At 40.3% G+C, this 21889-nt stretch overlaps 2 protein-coding genes and 1 long non-coding RNA gene across 8 annotated transcripts; 2 read left to right on the forward strand and 1 right to left on the reverse strand.

Moving 5' to 3' along the window:
* The first annotated feature begins 3752 nt into the window (after positions 1–3752).
* On the forward strand, positions 3753–5397 carry LOC118500538. Its single transcript, XR_004903102.1, has 2 exons — positions 3753–4262; positions 5187–5397. It is a non-coding gene; the product is annotated as an uncharacterized LOC118500538 (long non-coding RNA).
* A 270-nt stretch (positions 5398–5667) lies between these two features.
* Positions 5668–6778, forward strand: PNRC2 (proline rich nuclear receptor coactivator 2). Its single transcript, XM_028511817.2, has 2 exons — positions 5668–6182; positions 6229–6778. The coding sequence occupies exon 1, from the start codon at positions 5686–5688 to the stop codon at positions 6103–6105; it is 420 nt and encodes a 139-aa protein (XP_028367618.1). The 5' UTR covers positions 5668–5685; the 3' UTR covers positions 6106–6182; positions 6229–6778.
* Positions 6779–8350: 1572 nt separating this feature from the next.
* On the reverse strand, positions 8351–21474 carry SRSF10 (serine and arginine rich splicing factor 10). Of its 6 annotated transcripts, XM_028511810.2 has the most exons (7): positions 21274–21472; positions 19788–19892; positions 16002–16105; positions 14624–14786; positions 14342–14395; positions 14106–14207; positions 8351–10860 (listed from the first exon to the last, which is right to left on the reverse strand). In XM_028511810.2, exons 1-7 carry the CDS (start codon positions 21336–21338, stop codon positions 10800–10802), a joined length of 654 nt encoding a protein of 217 aa, XP_028367611.1. In that variant the 5' UTR covers positions 21339–21472; the 3' UTR covers positions 8351–10799. The 6 variants fall into 6 exon arrangements, with proteins under 6 accessions (XP_028367611.1, XP_028367613.1, XP_028367612.1 ...); XM_028511812.2 differs by lacking the exon at positions 14106–14207 and having other exon boundaries at positions 14342–14392; XM_028511811.2 differs by lacking the exon at positions 14106–14207 and having other exon boundaries at positions 21274–21471.
* Positions 21475–21889: the final 415 nt, after the last annotated feature.

Consider the following 21889-nt stretch of genomic DNA (forward strand, 5'->3'; position numbering starts at 1 on the left):
TCAGGAATGTGTGAGCAACTGGGAACACGCGGCAGATGCTTCCCCAGGAAATCAGCTCACGGTGTGCGCAGGGCGTGCGTTTTGGTACCAGTTTGGCAATGAGCTCAGAGCCCTAAGGCACGTCAAAATGCCAGGCAGGTGTCCCACTTGACTCTGTCAGGTTCTAAGAACTTGCTTTTCCTAACTGAAACAAGCCAGCAATGGACAGATCTGCAAGCATTCACAGTTGTACTGAGAATTCATACAGGAGCTTGAGGAATAAAAATAACCAAACTAGCTTGAGATAGACTGGGAGGTAAGTGACCCAGCCTGAAAGCCAGGCAGTCCCACTAGTGACTGGTTCCACAGGTTTGGCACACCTGGGCGATTGCCCCACCTGCCCGGCACCTGGGAGTCTAACGAACACTAAGCATCAGCCTGCAACCTGCCAGCTGGCTCCAAAGCTGAACTTTCAGAAACACTTTCTTGCCCTACTTCTACCTATGGATTAGGTAGGTAATGTACATGAAACAGGTTTTGTTCATTTTGGCTCCCTCTGGCACATAATCCAAACAGATTCTCCTGGGAAAGGACTTCAGCGAGTATGGGCACCCTTCCTTGAGGCCTCCATTCCACAGTCTGGTCCAATGTCTGTGACCCTCACTCCTTCGTGATGCCAGCAGGCTGACGTCTGTGTTTACAACGGGCATTGCATGTCCTTGACCCTCGGGGGCGGAGGCCCCCAGCTCTCCTCTCTGATTTATAGTAAAGGAAACAACAGCTTTTGAGGTCCGTTAGGGCTGGGCAGGAGTCTCATTGACTATTGTCCTCCCACATCTTGGCAGAGTGCCTGCCTCAAAGAAGGCATCACATAAATTTTTGTTGAATGTTTGGTGTTAAATGCCCTTGTATTTATTTTATTTCTATATATTTCTTTAAAAATAAATAAATTTTAAAATTTATTTATTTTTAAAGAAATATCAGTGTGAGAAACATCAATCAATCGTCTCCCATATGCGCCCTGCCCCGGGGATCAAACCCCCAACTGAGGTACGTGCCCTCCCCAGAAACCAACCCTTTGAGGTCTGGGACGAGGATGCTCCAACCAACCCAGCCCCTTGGCCAAAGCACACCCACGTATTTGTTATGCATCTGGCTCCCAGCACTAGTGTCTGGTCTACATTCTAAGAGCTTTTTTGTTGTTTGCACTAACATTTCCTATTGGAACTGAGAACCACTAATTGGATTTGTTGATGGAACGGATTTTAAAGACCAGCAGGGGACAGGCAGAGGCTGTATACCACGTGCCCCGAAGAGGGGGTGTTTTTAACTCCCGCTCTCCAGTTCTGAGCTCTTGTGAGCACTTGGTGTAAATATTAATGACCCACGAGGCAGAAACTATTTGGGGAGGCTGCTGAGAGCCTGAGACATGGTAAAAACTTTGACAGTGCTCTCCCAAGGGCAGTGGGACTTTGACCTGGCAGGAAACCTGGTTCAGCCAGACGGCATGATGGGGGCCTCATAGTGCCCAAGCAGCCCGGGCAGCCCAGTCACCAGCCAGTCAGTGTCAGGCAGTGGGGAGGACATGGAGGTGACACAGGCAAATGCTGCAGGCAACACAGAGCCTGAGCGCTGGAGACTTAGTGGGTGGCTCTCAGCTCTAAACTGTCAGAGCCTCGGATTCTTCATCTGTAAGGTGGAGATCAAAACAGCACCTACCCCATACGTTGTGAAAAGTAAATGAAATTGTAACAGGGTGCAGCCAAGCGTGGGGCCCCAAGTAGGGATTTGAAATGGGATCCAGAAGAGCTTAGAGATGATTGGCTCCACACCACAGGGCCACACCTGCCCGGAATGCTGGCAGCTGTGGCCAATTGTGGAAGGAGCCAGAAATGAGGCTGCAGAGGAAGATTGGCGCTGGCATTTAAACCCAGGCGTGGCAGCCATTTGGGGTCTTTTGGGGGAACTACGCGGCTTGGACAAGAGTCAGGACCGTGAGGCTTTGGAAGTGCTCCCTTTTTGCCACGTGGATGGTGCCGGGAGCCTGAATCACGGGCTTCTACTTCTTTCCTGAGATACGGTACCCCAGGCTGGGCAGAGGGAGAAGGGAGGACTGTGTGCATTTGTGGGTATTCTAAGGAACTTTAGTCTGTATAACTTTTAAATAAATAATAATTCCTTTCCTTTTCACCAATCTCTGGCATTGAGAAACATCTTTTCTCTAGTAGGTGTGGGGGTCACTCCCAGAACAAACGGGGGGGTCCTTTTGGTAGTAATATATTGTTCACCACCACCCCCACCCAGTCTGTTCTGTAACAAAATGACATAAGCCAACAACAGCATAGCACAGAGAGGGGGAAGGCAAAATATTCGATACACTGTGCGTGTATTTACAAGTATCCAGTACATTACCTGTGTGTTTATACAGACAAGTATTGGGGGGATGGTTGGATTCTGAAATACAATAAGTGAAAATTGAGTCCGTGGAGGGTAGAGAGAAAGAAGAGGTGGGAGTGGGATGAATTTGAAAGACATTGGGATGATGATAATAATAAAAGAATTGGACAAATAAAGTGCTCAGACTGAAACCAGGCTGTTCACTTTGCAAACCATCATATTAAAGAACATATGGTAAGGGACTTTTCTAAAGTCAGTTTTGACCCGTTAAATACAGCCTGGCTGTTTTCTGGCCGGATGTCTAAGCCAGCTTTTTGAATTTTAAAAAAGTAAATCACACATTCAGAAACCTAGCAGTTACTTACCATGGGTAGTGCATCTTATCTGACTATAATAGCACCAGAAAGTCCCATGCTCAAAAAATAACTCTTCTAAATTAATTTGATTAACAAACTCCTTTTTAAAAATGTAGTCGCTTATGTCGTTTTCTTAAGGAAATTTAAGGCCCACGGGTAGAAGAACATAGTGACGGGGGATGACGGCCGCGATAAACTGAAGATTAAAAAACGAATTAGGTGGAACTTATAAAACGTATATATAAATCCAGTAACAAAAACGCTCATATGTTCATAGAAAACCGTGCTCTTTGAAAACACTCACTTTGGACTGCTAATCCACTCACTCCACAGAAGTTGTCCTTTTCCTCTGCCCTGCACGTTGCTGGCACTATCAACTGAACGCTATCTTTACACTTGCACACTGCACAGGAAGGGGAACAAGGGAGCCCCCATTTTTTCAACAAACTCTTCTCGTGCACTTTCCACGTGCGAGACACTGTGCTCGGACAAATAAAACCTAGCTTTGTCCCTCGAGGGCGTGCATGCGGTGGGTGGTCAGGTGCAATCACAAATAATCACTGTGCGCTAAGAGGAAGCGCTGTAGTTTAGGTCAGGGACCAGTGGGGACACAGAGAGGAAGTGATTAGTTTGGTCCGCGCTGGTGTCGGAAATGCGTTCACTGGGGCAAACTAGTGAAGAATTTTGAGGCTGGGGTTGGGAGGACGGGAGGAACCGCAAGCCCCGGGAGCTGCCAAGCTGTTTCCACGCCCAGGAACAGAAAAAGGTGGGGGGGGGGGGGGAGTGTCAGGAGCAAAGGGGCAGGGGCCAGGCCGTGGAAAGCAACTTGGTTGAGAATCCTCCATCTGTAAAACACTGACTGCGCCGCTCAGTCACCTGAACTTGGGAGCCAATTGGCCCGTTTAGTCATCCTCCTCGGCCGCCCCGGGAAGAAAACCCGGGAAATAAGGGCTGCGGCCCGCAGCGCGAGAGCCAGGTTGGAGCTGCTGCCCCGGCAGGCGGTTCCTGTCCCTTTCCAGGGGCCAAACGCGCGCTGAACGCGGGATCCTTGGGTCGGGGCTCCGGCGTCGCGACCCCCGGGAGTCAGCAGGTCCGAGGGCTTAGGCCACGCGGCCGGAGGTGCTGGGAACAGCTGGGCGGGAGCCTCCAAGGGGTCCCGTGTCAGCGGTGGGCCCGCAGCAGTTGTTCCCGACATGCTTCTCTAGAGGATTTCAAACCCTCGCCGCAACCACCACCCTCCCGTTTCCTTAGCCACCCCAGCAACAGGCGGTGGCCTGCGTTTCATTGGCCGGGCCCCGCGTCGGTGCGTTTTGATTGGCCGTCATGCCTCCCGGCCCCGCTCCTACGCTCGCTACTGCCTCCATTTTGTCGGTAGAGGCAGAAGGAGGAAGCCGTCGGGACGCCGGGGTGGTGGTAGCTAGGTCATCCGTGCTTGTGGGCTTTGTTCTTTCCGTGCCTCGTCTCTCCCTGGAAGGGGAGGGGGCTTCGTCGCTGAGGAGGATCCGTAGCTACAGTCCGAGCTTGAAGTCGGTGAGTGGCAGCGGCGCCGCGGGTACGGCCATGTTGGCGGCCGTGCTCCCCATTGTTGGGGGGAGGCGAGATCCGGGAACCCAGCGGGGCACGGGCGGCCGGGAGGACCGGGTCCCGGCCGGGCTCGAGACAGATGGACGGAGCCGCTCCGGAGCCCTGTCGGAAGAAGCGAACTTTCCGGGGTCGCTCGCGTCGTGAACAACTCAAGTTCCGGAAACTCGTAGTTATTTGGGGCTGTTAAAACAGCCCGGAAGGCCCTGTTACCCTTTCGAAAAGAAAAGGGCTCACCGATGACCTGGTTTCTTGGAACAGCAGGTGAAAATGGGCTCTCGAGTGTTAACTAATCACTGTAGGGAGGCACTGTCATGTGCCTGAGATGGGAACTGCCTTGGCTTGTTAATGGCGTGTGAAAACTTACTCTAAAACGGGGAGGAGTTGAGTGCTCATAACGAAAGAAAACACCGCCCGATGTAAACATGTTGGGAATACAGGCTTTGTGAAAACGGATGCGTTGGAAGATTGGAAAGTTCTCCTGGAACTTGAAAGATACGGTCTCTTTGGAAAACGAATTTTAAGCCAATTTCTTGTTACGGCTGTAAAGGCTAACGCTTCCTTATTTTGACTTAACATTGTGGTCACAAAAACCGTGCGAGAATCTGCAAAGTCCGCAGGAAAAAGATATGAACAACTTGTTGCAGGGACTTGCAAACATCCCTCCCGTCCCAATATTTACCAGGAACGAGTTCCTGGGTCTCAAGGTCAAGAGTTCTTAAATGATGACAGGTTGAAAAAAAAAAAAGCCACCTTAAGATTTTCTGCGTTTTAGTTCAAGAGCTAGTTATTCTTTATTTCTGTAGTAACTATAAGCAGTCACTTCTCCTGTGTTTTTTATTTGAATTAATGAAGTAATCTTTACTTTTCTAGCTAGGACTTCTCTCAAACTTGTGTGCTGAGGAGTCTCAGATGTTGGCCTCGGCTCCTAAGCTGGACTCAGCAGATTGGCCCATGAAAACGTCTGTTTTGAGACAAAGGAAAGGATCTGTCAGAAAGCAACATCTATTCTCCTGGGCTTGGCAACAAGGAAGAGAACAGAGAGTGGGAATCCTGCAATCTGAAAAACAGACTGAAAGGTATAGAAAAACTTGTAAATTTTTTTTTGTTGCAAACATTTTGTGGTGGATTCATCCTAAATTGTTTTTGTTTTTTTTTAAATAGAGGACTTTTCAGATTTGTGGGTAATAAGTTCATTTTTCTTAGGTAATAAAAACGGCATATAATGAAGTGTGAACATACAGTGAAGTAGCTGAATAGTACTTTTGAGTCTTCCCTAAGATTTCTGGAGTTACCATGAAGCTTTAAATTTCTTAAATTGGAAGTTTACTCAATATTTTGTTTCCACTCACAGGTGACAAAGAAGCTGAAGATGGGTGGTGGAGAGAGGTATAACATTCCAACTCCTCAATCTAGAAATGTTACTAAGAACCCACAACAACTTAACAGACAGAAGACCAAGGATCAAAATTCCCAGATGAAGATTGTTCATAAGAAAAAAGAAAGAGGACATACTTATAACACATCAGCAGCTGCATGGCAGGCCATGCAGAATGGGGGAAAGAACAAAAATTTTCCAAATAATCAAAACTGGAACTCTGGCTTGTCAAGTCCCAGCTTACTTTTTAAGTCTCCAACCAACCAGAACTATGCTGGAGCCAAATTCAGTGAGCCACCATCACCAAGCGTACTTCCTAAACCACCAAGCCACTGGGTTCCTGTCTCCTTTAACCCTTCTGATAAGGAAATAATGACATTTCAACTTAAAACCTTACTTAAAGTCCAGGTATAAAGTAAGATAAAGTACTAATGTTTAAATTTAGTAATAATTAAGGGTAGTTGTCAGTTGTTTCATACCAAATTCACTAGGATATTAATGTCTATAAAACTGCTAATTAATGTAGAAAAGAATTAGACTTCATCTGGTTTTGTGTTGTGCACTGTGATATGTAATGGTATTATCAGTGCCACTTAAAATAACTAAATTACTGATAACCCTACTTTTTATCAAGTGTTCTCAATTGCACAGCTCCTAGGTGAAACCAAGTTTAGATTTGGGAAATGGTAAAGGAATCAACTTTTTCTATTGCTTGTTTGGGTAGAATACTGATTGAAGACTATCAAGTCAGAATTACTTGCTGAAAGCCAGTGAATCTGATTATAAGCATCTTAAGACAGGAAATGAGAATTAGTTGAGTATTGAAAGTTTTGTGTCCTAGAAACACCACCAGTAATATGCCAACAATCTGATGTACTGCCGAAAGAAAATGTGAATTTTCCTTACGGAATACTTGCAGTTTAGTGATCCGATTGGTGGTGAATGTGGAAGGGGCACTAGGAGCAATTCAGAATGAACAGTGTTTCTCATGTGCAGTGGATAAGTGACTGCAAAAAAAGTGCCAAAACCATTTTTATAGAATCAATTGGTGGGCAGAGTAGCTTTCAAAATGCATTTTTTTTTTTTTAAAGCACTGCACAGGCTATTCTGTGATCTGGCCTCAAATCATCCCTGCAAAGCTTGCTTAAAATAGGGAGCTACATAATGTGAAAGTTTTGAGTACGTAGGAAAGAGCCATGTAAATATATGTAATAAACTTGTAGCATATGTAAAGTTTTGGCATTTACCCTACAAAAATAAAGAGTATTTTAGTATAAATTTGTTGAATGTAAGACCATAGACTCTTTTTATGCCTATGGCCTAATTTTAAAGGTCCAGAATAATTTGTTTTTAAAGCCTGCCCTTGTGCTAAAGTGCCAGTGTATGTATGTTAAAACTGATCTGGTTGTAAACTATATTTCAATAAATACTAGTGTAATAAGTTTTATATAACTGAAAAGGTTTTAAAGCTGCTAAAACACTTCCTATTTTTGAGATGTGAAATGCAGTATGGGACTATTTTAATTTTTATTCCTTAAACCCAAAGATTAACTATGAAAGGGTCCATCCAACCTTAAAAATTCATACTGGCTTTGAACAATTTTTGTAACTTATGATACATAGATTAATGCCAGTGGGGTTTTTTGGTCACCAGTAAGTGCAACCAAGGGACCACTTACTGAAATGATGTGATTGCTTGCCTAATACCTTGATGACGTTTTACCCACCTTTATAAATAAATGCTAAGTATAACATTAACTCAGTAGATTAAAAATGTGGGGATTAATTAAAAATTTGGTGGCTTTTTGAATATTTTAAAGCAGAATGGCCAATTTGTATTTTTCCAAATAAATTCAGGCAAGATAATATTGTTCAAGTCCAATAATTATATCCTAAGACAAGTTTATATAGTACTTAATGTCCACATATGAATTTGAAGCATGAAATTAAAATAAAACTGCTTTTTCTCCCCAGTGGCTTGTTTATTTTATAAAGCAACTACAGGTGACTCTCCAAGACTTAACAAAAGGCTGTAGAAGAAAATTTCTGATTTGTTGAGTAAAGCAGGGTTTAACTTATCTCTTTAGGTTTACTGAAAAAAATCACCACAAAAGAATTCCCTGAAATTAATTGGAACCAAGAACCTTTATATTTGTTGGTAATTCTTTAAGTTCTACCCTAGCAGGACAAGGCTATATTTTCTCATACAAACTAGGAAACAACTGGTTTGGAGAAAGTCAAGCCCTGTTTTATCCCCAGTGCCATTTCTATGGAAAATGCCAACAAATGCCAAGTTTTTTCCTATACTGCACTAGTTTCACTACATTGAACAATTCTCACCCCAAGTGTCTGTTAGTCGAGTGTAAGATTTTTGGTTTACAATGGACTGAAACAGTGGAAGTTCAGAAGTTTGAGGGTGGAGTAGAAAAGCTTTAGCCTGTGTGTGACAGATAATTCCCAAATCATTGTACGTGCACAAACCTATCCTGCAGGGCTGAAGGCCCCCAATGTGAGCCCTTGGTCAGTGTTAAATTGTAAATTTGTCCTATCTTTGATGCAGAGTGTGATCGTGGCATCTGAGTCCATTACTTATCTCACATTTAAGTTCTGATCTTCACAAAAACAAGTACAAAATGGAAAGAAACTGAAGGGTTTTCAATAGGTTTTCTAGTATTTAATTGCTTTCTCATAGGCAATTTATAAAACAAGAGGGACAGTGTTTTTTAACCTTAACAAGTGAAAGTCTGTCTATCCAGTCACAAGTCTGTAAGGCAGAGCTAAACCTTAAAGAAAAAAGCCCAAGATTTTTGGCTCCTAGAGCTTTTTTTTTTATTTTGCTCTCCAGCATTCAAAGAGATGTGATCTACAAAAAAACTAGACACAAAGGCCTTTTACTTAACAAACTACTCTGTCAATTATCAATGAAATGAATTTACATGCCTTGCTTTTATTCCAAACAAAAAAATCCCATCTTTAATATAAGGCTCAAACAACTGTTAGGAATACAAAAATGTAACACACTAAATATTAACAATATTGGAGGGGGCAGAGGATAAAAAACCCAAGGTAAAGAATCTTAAGCAACTGGCTGTCTTGTAAGATGTCAATAGTTGAAGACAAATAGGTTGCTTTTATATACTGTACTTCATTTACCATCAGTAACAGTTTACTCCTGGGACTCCTAATGACAGACCTCTTGGTAGCATGCCATTAGATTATTCCTCAGCTACCAATCCGCTGTCTCAGGTCACAGCTTTCACATTTCAAAGTATCTCAGGATTTCGTAAATGGGAATAATGACCAAAGTGTAATACAATACTGAAATTTGGAGTACCAGCCTGAAAGTGTTGAGTTACAATTGTGAGATCTCGGCTTACATTTAATCTCTTTGCATCCAGAAAAGTTACAAACAAAATACTTTTGTAATTAAGCCTTCTTAAAAACCTATTACATCTTCCCTCTAAGTGAACTCCAGACTCCATTATATTAATTTCATTGTTAGAAAAAAATTCCCCAATTAACTAAAAAGTAGTGCAAAACAGTGACAAAGATGAACCAAATGAAAAATCATGGAACTCTATTATCTGCCACTTGTTTCCTGTATAATCTTCCAAGTTTGAAATTAATAAAACAAGGGTAAACGTAACCTCTATTTTATACCTCCCTCATGTGTATTCTGTATTTTCAAAGTCTTTACAAATTAAAAGTTTAAACACTTCCATATTCTTAGATGAATAACTGAATTTTAAATATGTGGCAGAAATAAAACAAAAATATAAGTGATGGAATCAATATATATATACGCAAATAAGCTTCATATCCTAATAAGGAACTAAGGAATCCAAAACATTTTGAGATACTATAAAAGTTATTTATTCACTATACACAGAACATGTCCCCTATAAAATGTACATGTCAATCACTAAAAAGTATAACTTGGTGAACATTTTCTCAATTACAGAACATACTAAATCAGTTGGGATAACAGCTCTCTGTCTGCCTCAAAATAATCTAATTATAGCACCCAGTGTTCTTCATATCTAATGCAAAATGAAATACTTGCAGGGGGTTTTTCTCCTAATGTGTTTGAGGAAGCAGAGTTAACAATATAATTCTAGTATATTACAGTCACTGCACAATAAATCAGTTTATTACAGATTAAACATCATTTTTTCATTATTTGTATTAATGGGATGCAAACAGAAATAAATACCAGATACTTTTAAATGGCAGGTAACCACAAAAATTACTTATCTTTGATAGTATATTGGGTTTTATAATTACATTGGATATGAATGGTGTAAAATATTGCCACAAACAATACACCTCAAACAAAACAATGAGGCAATACTGTAATGTTATTCACTAGATTGTGCTCAGTAGACATTTATTGAGTAAGTGAATTTTTAATCTATTTCCCCCCAATTACCCAGTACAATTTTTGCTCACAGTAAGGGCTCAGTAAATATTTGCTGAATATACTGACTAGGAAAGAGGTGAGAAGAGATGGAACCTCTTAGCTGGATGTCAGGTATCATAATTGGAATTTACCTGGGAATGAGTGTGGAAGGAAACTGTAAACCGCACATGGCATACAGGTAAATAAACTCAGATACCAACAAAGCAAACCATTAAGCAGAAAACAGTGGCACTGGAATAAACAAAGGCAAGATTTGCCAGTAGCAAAAATGTAACGGACTTTCAGAGATAACCAAGAAAAAGTTTATACTGGACCATACCTTTTCTCACCCAATTCAGTTTGAGACAGACCAAAGAGGCACTGTTAAAGAGACTATGGCTGTCTTCCTTGATATTCAGACATCCTAGTTTCCAGTAATTTATTATGGACCTGTTATCCATGAATCAATATAAACCTATTCAAATTTAGGGATTAGTTTCCACAAGTACAAAGCTGAATTTCCTTTTATTTGTCCTAAAATGCTTACTTTCATACTTGAAGGGACTTCAATTATTCCATGTAGTTTCAATAACATTCTTTTATCTTTTCAGACCAGAGTCAAAATATTCACACAGTATTCATACTGCAGCACCTTCCACCCACCCTTTGGTCGCTTGAACTGCCCTTCTTTGGTTCTTTTTCCGCTTTCTCAGATCTTTCTTGAAGTGTAGTAAGCAGAACTGTACTGGGTATTCCAGCTGCAGTTTGGTCTTAAATAAAAGAAGGATGTTTGTCAGTTTGGTTTTCTTTATTCTTCTCTGTGGTATACAGGATTTTGTTAGTTGAACTGGATGTAGCAGCTTACTGGGCCAAATTTTCAAGAGAATAGCATAATACTTTCCAGGTCTATTCCCTGGGTTGTAACTTAACAGCTCATACTCTATGCAGCACCTTTCCTTTCTCACTGAAGCATTATCTGTCATTTTTCTTCTTGCTTACTTGATTAAAAAAAAATTGTAACACGAGAGGTGAAGTGTCAGCCCTCACTTGAGAGTTGATGTTCTCTAATATACTGAGCACAGTGCCAGACACACAGTAGGTTCTCAATAATTGTGGAACTTAAGAATGTAACCCCAAATTAAAGCACTGTGTAAGGATCCTCACTGGTATCAGCAGGACCCTAGCTATCACAGGACCAAATGTAGAACAGTCCTTTTGAAGCTGTTAGGTATGTCACTTCAGAAATAACATAGTCAAGTGTTAAAGTAAGTGACACAAGCTTAAAAAAAAGAAAAGAAAAAGGCGGCATTTAATTTTAGAGAGACTGAGAACAATCTCCCCAATCTGCTTCACGCAAATTGTAGTCCATGAGAAAAACTTAGTACTAAGGATCAGGCCTGGGCTCAAATCCTAGACCTCCATTTTAGAGCCTTTTCTTTGTCGCTCAATTTCCTTATCTGTGATATGGGGGAAATAAAAGTATCTTTCTCATAAGGTTTTGAAGAATAAATGGAGCCTTTAACACATAAAGCCTTTAGAATGGTGTCTGGCACATCCTAAATACTCAATTACTATCAGCTGTAATTGTTGTCATTGTATAGCTAGAATTCAAACCACAAAATACTTAAACCAACTCCCCAAAATGGTTATCACTTATTAACTGCTCAGCACATTCAATGCAAAAGCATTTAAACCATGCCATAAACATAAACCTAACATGTCTTGTTTAGGACGGGGGATAGAATTACTGGCCTACCAATAATGAAAATATAAATAGAATTAGTTGGCCCAAATTTCATTTTAATACATACCTTAACGTTACCAATAACCTCTAAGTAATTTAACCCAAGGGGCTTTCATATCACACAAGGAAATTTTTAAGTACCATGTAAAAGATGTACCTTACTGGCAAGCTCTCACTTCCAAAGAAAGAGTTAGTTGTGCCTAGTGCAACACCAATTAAAACTATTCCTAAATCTACAAAGGTTTGTCTCTACTGTTACTTTAGAATCTCATTAAAAACTATAATAATTCCAGTTAATCATTATTTCCTTCATTTTGTTTTTATTATAGCACGTTTGCTTAATTTACAGCAAGCAGAAAATAAGCTGGGTCTTATTTTGATCCAAACATTGATGTTTTAAAGGTTGTACACAATATTAGTTAAAAAGAACATATAAAAATACCTTTTTAGAAGCTTCTATAAGAAAGAAAATACAAAGTTTAACCCCACAACTTTCCTCTTTGCTAGAACTGCAAACTACTGCTACAGTTTTAAATAGACTTTTTGTTGTTTAAACTATACATCCAGGAAAATCTAAAAAAATTAAAAGAAACGTGCATATAAATGATTGCATAGCAGAACATGAACATTAACTGCAAAACAGTAAAGAAATGAAAGTTAGAAATACTATCAAATATACAAAGGTTCTAGAATCAATCCTTTAAACACATTCCACGAACAGTCTTTAGAAACCATCTTTTGTTCTTTACAGGCAAGGCCTAGATTACTTAAACCAAAACTGGAGGGGGGAAAAGCACTCCTGTAAAAGGAGTCATTTTCCATAGTATTTCTTACTGATAACCTGGCAAGCAAACAACCCAAAAATTTTAAAGATGCTAGCTTTTATTCTGAAATGAGACTGGACACATCACGTAACTTTTATTGACCCCAAAATGACCTCTCAGAGAAATGCTAGAACTTGTATTTGGTTAAGGGAATTATTTTCTGTTTTAGTCAGGTACTACACATTGATAATCAAAAACTCAAAGATGTGGCTTGTACTTAAGTCAGTTCTTTTACTGAAATTATTTTAAACTTCATGGCACCACAGAATCACCTAGAATGGGAGTGTTGTTTCTCAACTTGCCTCACATTCAATAAACTGAGGTGTGAAGAACAAGCCGCCTCCATGAAGAGGTAGGCAAATTTTGATACAATTGCACACACACCGAGTGCTTAAGTATCAAAATTCAGTTCTTTTACACTATGTACACACATAAACTTACTCTGAAACAATTTACTTGCTTTTAACTGCAGCCAAGAAAACTAAGCTATTATGGTTAATAATGTTCCTAGAAGTTTAGAGTAACTACATAAGAGCATCCTTTTCACCTCAAAATTACTTTTGTCATCAATGACCTGCTCAAATTTTAAGGTGAGTTTTTCTGATGTACGTTTCAAATCATCATAGAAACCAGAAAAAAAAAGCAGTGAAGGCTCCATGTTTCAGTCAAAAACTCAAATCTCCCTGGAAATGCTCCTTAATCCAGTTGGCATCATTCCCTATGACAGTGGGGTTAACAAAAGAACTATTCCACACTGTGTCATAAATTAACTATTATCACGGGCCTAGACATCTTGACAAAAGGTCCACCCTGAACCTAAATGTATCTGATCACTCAAGTGTACTGTGGCTACAACTTCACTTTTGTATCATTCTATCTTATTAGCAAGCTACATTTCTAGGTTAACAGGCCTATCAAATATGGATATGAAAGTTTATTTTTAATAAGACAATGTTGCAAATTATGGTCAACCAACATCTTTTCACCAATACTTCAAGCATAAAAAATGAGTCTTTACAAAAATATACAGAGACACCACAAATTGGTAGCTGCCCATAACATTAAACAAACTGGACTCTTAAGAGTGGCTTCTCAACAGCATATCATTTTAATTATAACCATTGCCTGGTACAGGGAAAACTGACAAGTGTTTTGTAAGCATCATTGCAACATTGTACTCCTGATAATTTAAGTAAACCAAACTACGAGTAAATGAATGATACATGCCTAAAAATATCATGGTTTATACTATCAGTGGCCACTGGACTTGGGACTAGTCCAAGACCTCGATCTAGATTTTGACCTAGACCTAGACTGTGATCTTGACTGAGATTTGGATCTAGGTGGTTCTTTTTTCCTTGATTCCTTTTCATATCTTGAGCCAGACTTATAATGTGTTTTGGAATCTGTTTTAGAGGTGCCTCTAGTTTTGGTGTGAGATGCAGACCTAGAACGTGATTTAGCCTTCATTTCTTTCTTGGGCTGGGACTTGGACCGTGATCTTGAATTGGATTTAGATCTTGAAAAAGATCGATTTCGGTGTTTGAATCTTTCAAAACAGAGGAGAGATACAATTAGAGTAAAAATTAGATTCTATATTAATCAAATTTATTATTTTTAGAGCAAAAGTTCACTCTGAAATTGAAAAATATATTAAGTCTCTTTCAAAGCAAAGTTATTTACCTATCATTGTCGGAATGGCTTCTGCTACGCCGTGGTCTTCCAGTCGGTCTACTGCTAAAAAGTACACCAGAAAAAGCAAACAATGACAAAAGTCTATTTACAATCTTTTAAAGTTTCTAATTTAAAAAGTGAACCATAAAACTTTAAAAATAAACACTAAAATATTTTGTCTCAATGAAACATACAATGTATATAACTAGAAGTATACAAAAAAGGTAAAAAAAAAAAAAGCTAACAAACATAAAGCTTTCTTGACAGATCACTGTACTGTATCACACTTACTTTCTAGGACTATAAGATCTTCTATAGTTGTAATCAAAGGACCGACTTCTTGATCTCCTTCTTTCATAACTTCGGCTTCTAGAACGTCTGTATCTGTCATAATCATCATAGCGTGAAGAACTGTACACATTCCTTCCTTCCTTGGCTTTCATCTGATTTGGAGCTATGGAATACATAGAACAGAAATATTTACACACATCAATAATGTAGTATTGTAAGCCATCAAATTATAGGAAAAATTTTTGTGTCCCCTTTACCTTTCTTATATCCCCAATCTGTGTCACAGTTAACTGTGAATATTAATCTTGAAAACTATTATGTTTGTTTTCAAAGATCAGAAGACTGTTTTATGTTAAAAATGATACCCTCAAATTTCTCCCCAATTACCCTCCCCCAAAGACCTCTCACCATCTGGCTTGCTGCCCAAAAATATGCTATGACTTTGACATTAGCAAAATATATCATTAACATATTTTTTAAAACTTCAAATTAAAATATAAATGATTTTTGAACCAGATGCTATTTTAGAGTTGTCCCACTGTGATTTCCATTCACTAAGAACATAATTAACCATGACAAAATATTTACTGGTGACCTATGAACGTGTGTCAAAATACAGTAAGATACAGTCGTATAATTTTGAGAGATCACAACAAAGGAAAACCTAACACAGCTAACTAACACTTACTGAATGCCTTAGACACATCCATACTCTTGGACAATTCTCAATTCTTATGTTATCTTGTTCAATTCTAAGAAGCAGGTACTTTATGTGTGTATGTAATATATAAATAACATGGAAAATTATTTACCCAGGAATCCATCAACCAACCGAAGACCTAGACACTACCAATACCATATGTCCACCAAAGTGCTCCTCCTCTCCATAGCAGCTACTTTAATCACTATCTTTTAGTAGTATCTTGTCTAAGATAACATAATGGTTCAGCCAAATTCAAACCCAGGTCTATTTGACTTCAAAGCCTGTACTCCTGCTTCATTAGCACAGTTAAAATCTAGTATATGGCTGCACACTAATATAATATCTAGTCTAGGTTTAATCTATATAGTCAGCCTTTCCAGTCCAATTCATAGCCATGTACCCAATTATCCAATTATACCTTGAGGAAGAAAAATGGCCCAAGAAACCCAAAATTTTATCCCTTTCAATTCCTCCCCCAGTATATTAAACAAGCCACAGCTGACAGCATCAATGCATATGAGAGTCCAAAGATATTTTAGGCATTCTACTCTCATACTACCTTATGTCTTAGCCCCAAATTTTGTAATACATCTAAAAATATGATGAAACAAAGCATTCAAGATACTTTATCTTTTCCAATGATATATTACACACATTAGGCACAAAGGTACTTACTCTTCCGATCCCCCTGTGCAAACTGTATTTCAATTTGGCGACCACAAATCCATTTTCTGTCCAAATTATGTAAAGCATCTTCGGCGTCACGAACATCTTCAAATGTGCTAAATGTTAAGGGGCTTGGGAAGTTTTGTAAACTTTGATAATGAATGAAAGTTCAATTGGTACATCGTAAACAAGTCACAGTAATATGAAGCTCTTGATATTATTCTAGCAAAATCCATCAGACCCCACTTACTACTGGCTGATTCAGCTATAAACACTTCACACTTTTGAATTCCCAAGACATACATTTAAAAAAACACGTGAATACATACTGTAAAGTTGTTATTGAAGTAAGATATTATAGCTGAACTACCAAGTAATCCTATGAAAAAATTTTTTCCCTGAGTTTTAATTAACTTTACAAGACAAAAAGAAAAACAAGGGTCAGTTCTAAGTTGTATGTTAAAACAAAAATTTCTTAAAATAAAACCAAAACTGCTTATTTTTATTTCAAATAAAGAAAAAGAAAATGCCAATAGTTCTTGTGTGAGCAAGCAGAATATACAAGAAATGAAAGCATTAATTTCAAATTTTGCTATTTTTTCCCAGACATATCTAACACTATTATTTAATGTAGTTGTCTTCCTTATATTGCACAGGAAGACCAGTAACTAAGCCACTTGTGGATATCAAGCCAGAATCCAGCAATCTTCAGGACATCGTCGCACCAAAAAGTACAGTCATGCACAGTCATGCACAGACTATAAGGGCATGCTCTCAAGTAACAGACCATTTCTAAAAATTCCTGAACTGGAAAGCCTTAACAACAATGATACCTAACACAGTACTCAGCAAAGAAGTGAATGTGGGACTGCCCTTAACCGGAGAATTTCAAGACAGTATCTATGAGCATACAGTAGGTACTCTTGGTCCCTCGTCTGACCTCTGAGTCTAGTTTGCCTTGTTCTTTTCACTTATGTCTGCAACAATACCATGTGAACTCTTGGCTTTACGTTATTCTATCCAAATTTAGCTCCTTTTCTAAAATCACCATCCTCATGGAAGCCAAGCACATACTTAGAGCAGTGTTTGATATAAAAGCTTTGGAAAGGGAGCTAGGTTAGGATTAGGTGTGGACTGTCACGATTTGAACTTGCCAATTTTTCTTTTTCTCGAATTTCAAAGGTATCTTGAGGAGTGATTAAAAACTACCCCTATCCCTGACTGGCGGGGTTGAGCTGTTTGGTCATTCTGCAAAGCGAAAGGCCACCAGTTTGATTCCGTCAGAGCACATGCCTTGGGTTGCGGGTTTGGTCCCTGGTAGGGGTGCATACGAGAGGCAACCAATTGATGTTCTCTCTCACCTCAATGTTTCTCTCCTCTTTCCCCTTGCTCTATGAATAAATAATCAACCCCCCCCCCCCCCCCCACGAAGTGACATACTCCCCCTTCCCTTTAAGACTGATACTAACATTCTTTTACTCGACTAAAAAGTTTTTACTTCACTAGATTTCCTATTTTTTTGTTCTGAAAGAAATTAAGGACCACAGCTCTCTTTTCCTGAGACTATTATGTATAGGTTAATGCACAGAGAGGCTTTCCCAAGTCCTAAATCATAGGCCTTTCAATATTGAAAGACAAAAACTGACTGGGAGGTTTAATACCCTAACAAATCAGCCCTCAATATTAATGCAGTTGGGCTCTAAAGTAATTAAAGGAGTAAGTCCACTTAATGGATGCATTAATTTACTTATTACTTCCAAGAGACAATGTTAATAACCTTTTAAAGGATTTACACCAAGAGGTTAAGAACTAGGGGGAGCAAATCACCCTTTCTGGCTACCCTCAAAAACCTGGGTTAGACAAGCTATTGCAAGGTTCTTCTCTACCTGTTAAAGAAGGCAAATGGCCACAGCAGGGGCAGCCAAATATCACTCTGATGCCACATATAAAGAAACTTGAACTCACTGTCTTTTTAAAAAGAACTATTTTAAGACTAGAAATACTTTATTTGTATTAAATACATAATTTTCCTTTAGATGACAACTTTTCTGGCTCAAGTATCACATATTCTTGAGCCATACTACTGCTGATGCTAGTTCACAGGCCAAACCGGGTCAACACTGTAAGCAAGAATGCATCGTCACTCAAAACAAAAACAAAACAAAGCCCAAGCAAGATGCAGCTCTTATCCTCCTTGTAGCACAGCTTTGCAACGAATTCCCACAACTGTCCTCGATCACTGGCCCTGTGAGAGTAGCAGCTTTCAGCCTTTAAGCCTCACTAGGACTCCACTAAGTTTCAAGAGACACACTGAACTTAATTAAGCAATAAGAAACTTCTCTAGCCTGAAGTCCACAGCCCAAACTTTTGTTGTCACATGGAGATGATCTCAGTTAAGGAAGTGATGTCACCTGAAACTCTGGGCCAGGGAATGATTTCCAGCAGGTACCCATACTAGGGATAAGGCCTTCTCCAATCCATTCATGGCCAACTGATCATATGTACTAAAACAGTGCAGGGCCAGCAGGCTTCACAGACCTAAGTTCCAGAAGTTAGGAGTATGTGTGTGTCCTGCAGGAGCCACTTTAAAACCTATTTATCGACAGGTAATTGTTCTAGCGGATCTGACCCTACAAGACAACCAGAGCTGTTTTTAAGTAGTCCCCAGTGCATGCATGTGTCTCCCCTTTAGGCATGGCTCTGTGAAGTCAGCTTGACCACAGAACCTCATGCTACTCTAAACAGCACTGTCTGCTACCCTATGGCACCTGACCACCTGGTCCAAAATAGAAATATGCTGAATTTAGGCTTAACAACATTACATCCTAGTATGCTTTAACTTGAGAAGCTAAGAAAGTACATTTATTCAAGACTACAATCACAACATCAAAGGCCCACATAAATCAAGTTATAGGTTTTGTCACTAGACCAAACCAGAATTTTGAGAATTAACTGCTTACAAAACATTTAAAAAAAAAGGAAAATAGTTATTCTGTAGGATACATCAGGTATGACTCCTTTAATCTTGGCCATCATTCAACTTCATCTTGACCTTTAACTCTTTAAGTGCTTGTCAGAAGGACTTGTCATGAGATGCTTGGCCAAATATGACAGATGGCTTTATCTTTAACTTTGAAAAACAACCTTTTCCCCCTTTTGTAGATAAAGCGAGGCTTTGTCTCCCATTAGGCTTGTCCTTCTTCCAGCTTTTCTTTATTTTTTCTTTTCCCAAACTCTCCCTTCTCTTCAAGCCTGATCCTTAAGAGGTCTTTGGCTTGTCTACTTGCCTTAAGTGTTGAACTCTACTCTAAAGGTTCTTTCATGCTTTCTTTCTGGGGTCGCCATAACTGTACAGCTTTACATTCTCTGAGGTAACAACAGAGGACAGCAAATTAGGGGACAATATTGAAGAGTTTACCTCATCGTTATACAATTTGTTTTGATCATGTGATTCAATTAACAAACAAGAACACCAAACTTTAATTGCTAAGCACAAGAACATATTAACTTTTAATCTGATCAACATCGAAGAGGGTAGAAACCAGAGTGTATTCAAATTTAAATCACATATTATAATCATTGACTTGAGTTTCAGCAGCATAAACGGGAATTTATATCTTACTATTTTTGGATTAACTTTAAGAACTAGAGCAATGTGTGAGAATTAATTTTCAAAAATTTGAAAACATACATTAAAGGACAAAAATAAACTACTTTTTAGATGTTACCTCTTACATAAACTTGAATTTCACACTTCAACACCCCTCACTAATCAGCCATCTGAAGAAAGGATATTGAACATAAGCAAATCCTCTTGGCCGGCGAGTGTAGAAATCAAGTGGAACATACACATCAACTATAGGACCATAACGACCAAATTCACGACGTAAATCTTCAGACCTAAAACATCATAAGAAGACCTCAAGTTTTTACTTCCACTCCCTTAAAAAGAGTTTCTTTGTAAGAAAATAGGTATTTTTTGGATTAGTTAACGAAAGGGACGGCTCTGTATCCCAGGGTTACCCAAAACTGACAAGTTTTCTAAATCTGAATATTAAGAGCCAATTTTATGAACACACACAAAAAGATAAATGTACTTTTCTGATAAAGGAAGCCTAAGACCCAAAATTCTGGAAGATAAAAATTGAGTTTGTAACATTTAAGGGTAGTTGATCACTACTTTTGTTATCTCCAACCTTCATTTTTTCCACAAAAGGTGTATTATTAGCATTAGGTTGTACGTGTGGACTGATAGTTCTTTTACAGTTTCAAGTCAACTTCAGAATTCTGAAAAAATGCCAAGCACTTATTTTTACTCCCAAATTTTACGACAGGTTCAACACTTGGTATGTAATGCCACGAATACATGTAACTACTTAAAAATATCAGATGACATAAAGGCAAAAATTTTCTAGACGCTAGAATAATCACCCCTGCTTACTTCGCTACTTAAAATCAGGACAGAAAAACGTAAATTACACAAGGCTATCAGAAACATTTGATTGGGGAGTAGGGTGATTTGTGAAATATAAAGTCTCATATGGTGGGGTAAGATCTCTTTCAAAAAATTCTGGCAGCCAACTCCAAGCCATTAAGGAAACTGGGAGAACAAAGGCAGGTTCTGGATTAATCCAATTTAGTAATCAACGTCCTCGAGGCAGAGGCTTCTTCAACTCCCCTTCTCAAAGGGTGGCCAGTATTTCCGGGAAATGGAAGAACGAGTTAACGCCGCTCAACTGAAAATATTTGATGTTCCAAATCTCAGTATTCCCTTTCCCCAAACACCTCCATTAAAAAAACCCCCAAACGTAACACTCCCATCACAACAAAAAGGTAGCAAATGCTTCGCCACACTCCCCTCCCCCGATCCCGTTATTTCGTTGGAAAAAATTTTTAATTAAAAAAATCATCCCTGGGCCGAGGGGGCGTGCGCCCCAACGAATGCGAACTTCGTATCAATGGGGGAGCGGAGGTTTGCCGAAGCGGGGGGTGGACGCGCGGAGGGGAAGCCAGGAGAAAGGAGCTGCGGATGGGGGGGGGGACAAAAACCCCGCCACGCGGCCCGCGCAGTCCGCGGCGGCCCGGGAGGGCCAGGGGCGCCGCCCTCGCTCGCACGCGGCGGTTGAGCCGGCGGTGCGGCCTTGCTCAGGCCCCAAAGCCGGCGCGGGACCCGCCATCTTCGCCCCTTCCCTCCTCAGTGCCCGCACGCCGCCGCCTCAAGGGTCGTCTGCGAGCGCCCGCGGCCTCCCTGCGTAGACCCTAATGCCTTCCCTGTACATACCTGGTATCATCGGCCACGTTCCTTACGAACAGAGACGTGTTGGGGGGGCGCAGGTAGCGGGACATGACTGCGGCGTGAGTCTCCACAGGGGCACTAACGGGCTCGGCAAACCCTCCGCGGCTCCAGCGGCGGCTCGTCGGTCACACACAGCCAAAGGGCTCCGCTACGGCAACCGCCTCTTCTCGCGAGACTTCACTCCCGCCTCCACAGCCCCGCCCCCCAACCTGGGCGCAGCGCCGGGACTGGCAGCTATTCTTTCCCGCGAGATCCTTTGGTGGGCGCCTGCGCAAGTGGACGGTTGTGGTACGGGACGCGGTCCTGGTCTCTTTCATTGGCTTCCCGCTCTGCCACTTCTCTACCCCTGAACGCGCTCTTTCTTTCTTTAATGTCTTATTTTCCCGCTCTTTTCTTCCTTGCGCTGCTTTCTCCCCCTCCTCTCGCCAAGTCAGGAAGCAGATGTTTTAACCCCCACGCTAAACTTTACAGTTATTACTAACTGGACGGAGTCTTAAACATTTTAATTCGGAGATACCGCCAAAAGTTACGCCCTGGTTTTTATTAGCTGACCAGCAAGAGAAGAATTTACGGCTTCTGCTGAGTGTGAAAGAGGAGTGCG

The sequence above is a fragment of the Phyllostomus discolor genome, chromosome 5 (assembly GCF_004126475.2).
Source record: "Phyllostomus discolor isolate MPI-MPIP mPhyDis1 chromosome 5, mPhyDis1.pri.v3, whole genome shotgun sequence".
NCBI lineage: Eukaryota > Metazoa > Chordata > Mammalia > Chiroptera > Phyllostomidae > Phyllostomus > Phyllostomus discolor.

Coding starts and splice junctions, on each gene's coding strand:
- PNRC2 (XM_028511817.2), top strand. CDS start 5,686: ATGGGTGGTGGAGAGAGGTATAACATTCCAACTCCTCAATCTAGAAAT.
- SRSF10 (XM_028511808.2), bottom strand. CDS start 21,338: ATGTCCCGCTACCTGCGCCCCCCCAACACGTCTCTGTTCGTAAGGAAC. Junction 16,106..19,787: donor AGAGGATTTGCTTATGTTCA/ATATCCTTTCTT, acceptor AACATTTAGCAC/ATTTGAAGATGTTCGTGACG. Junction 14,208..14,341: donor AGCCATTCCGACAATGATAG/GTAAATAACTTT, acceptor CTGTTTTGAAAG/ATTCAAACACCGAAATCGAT.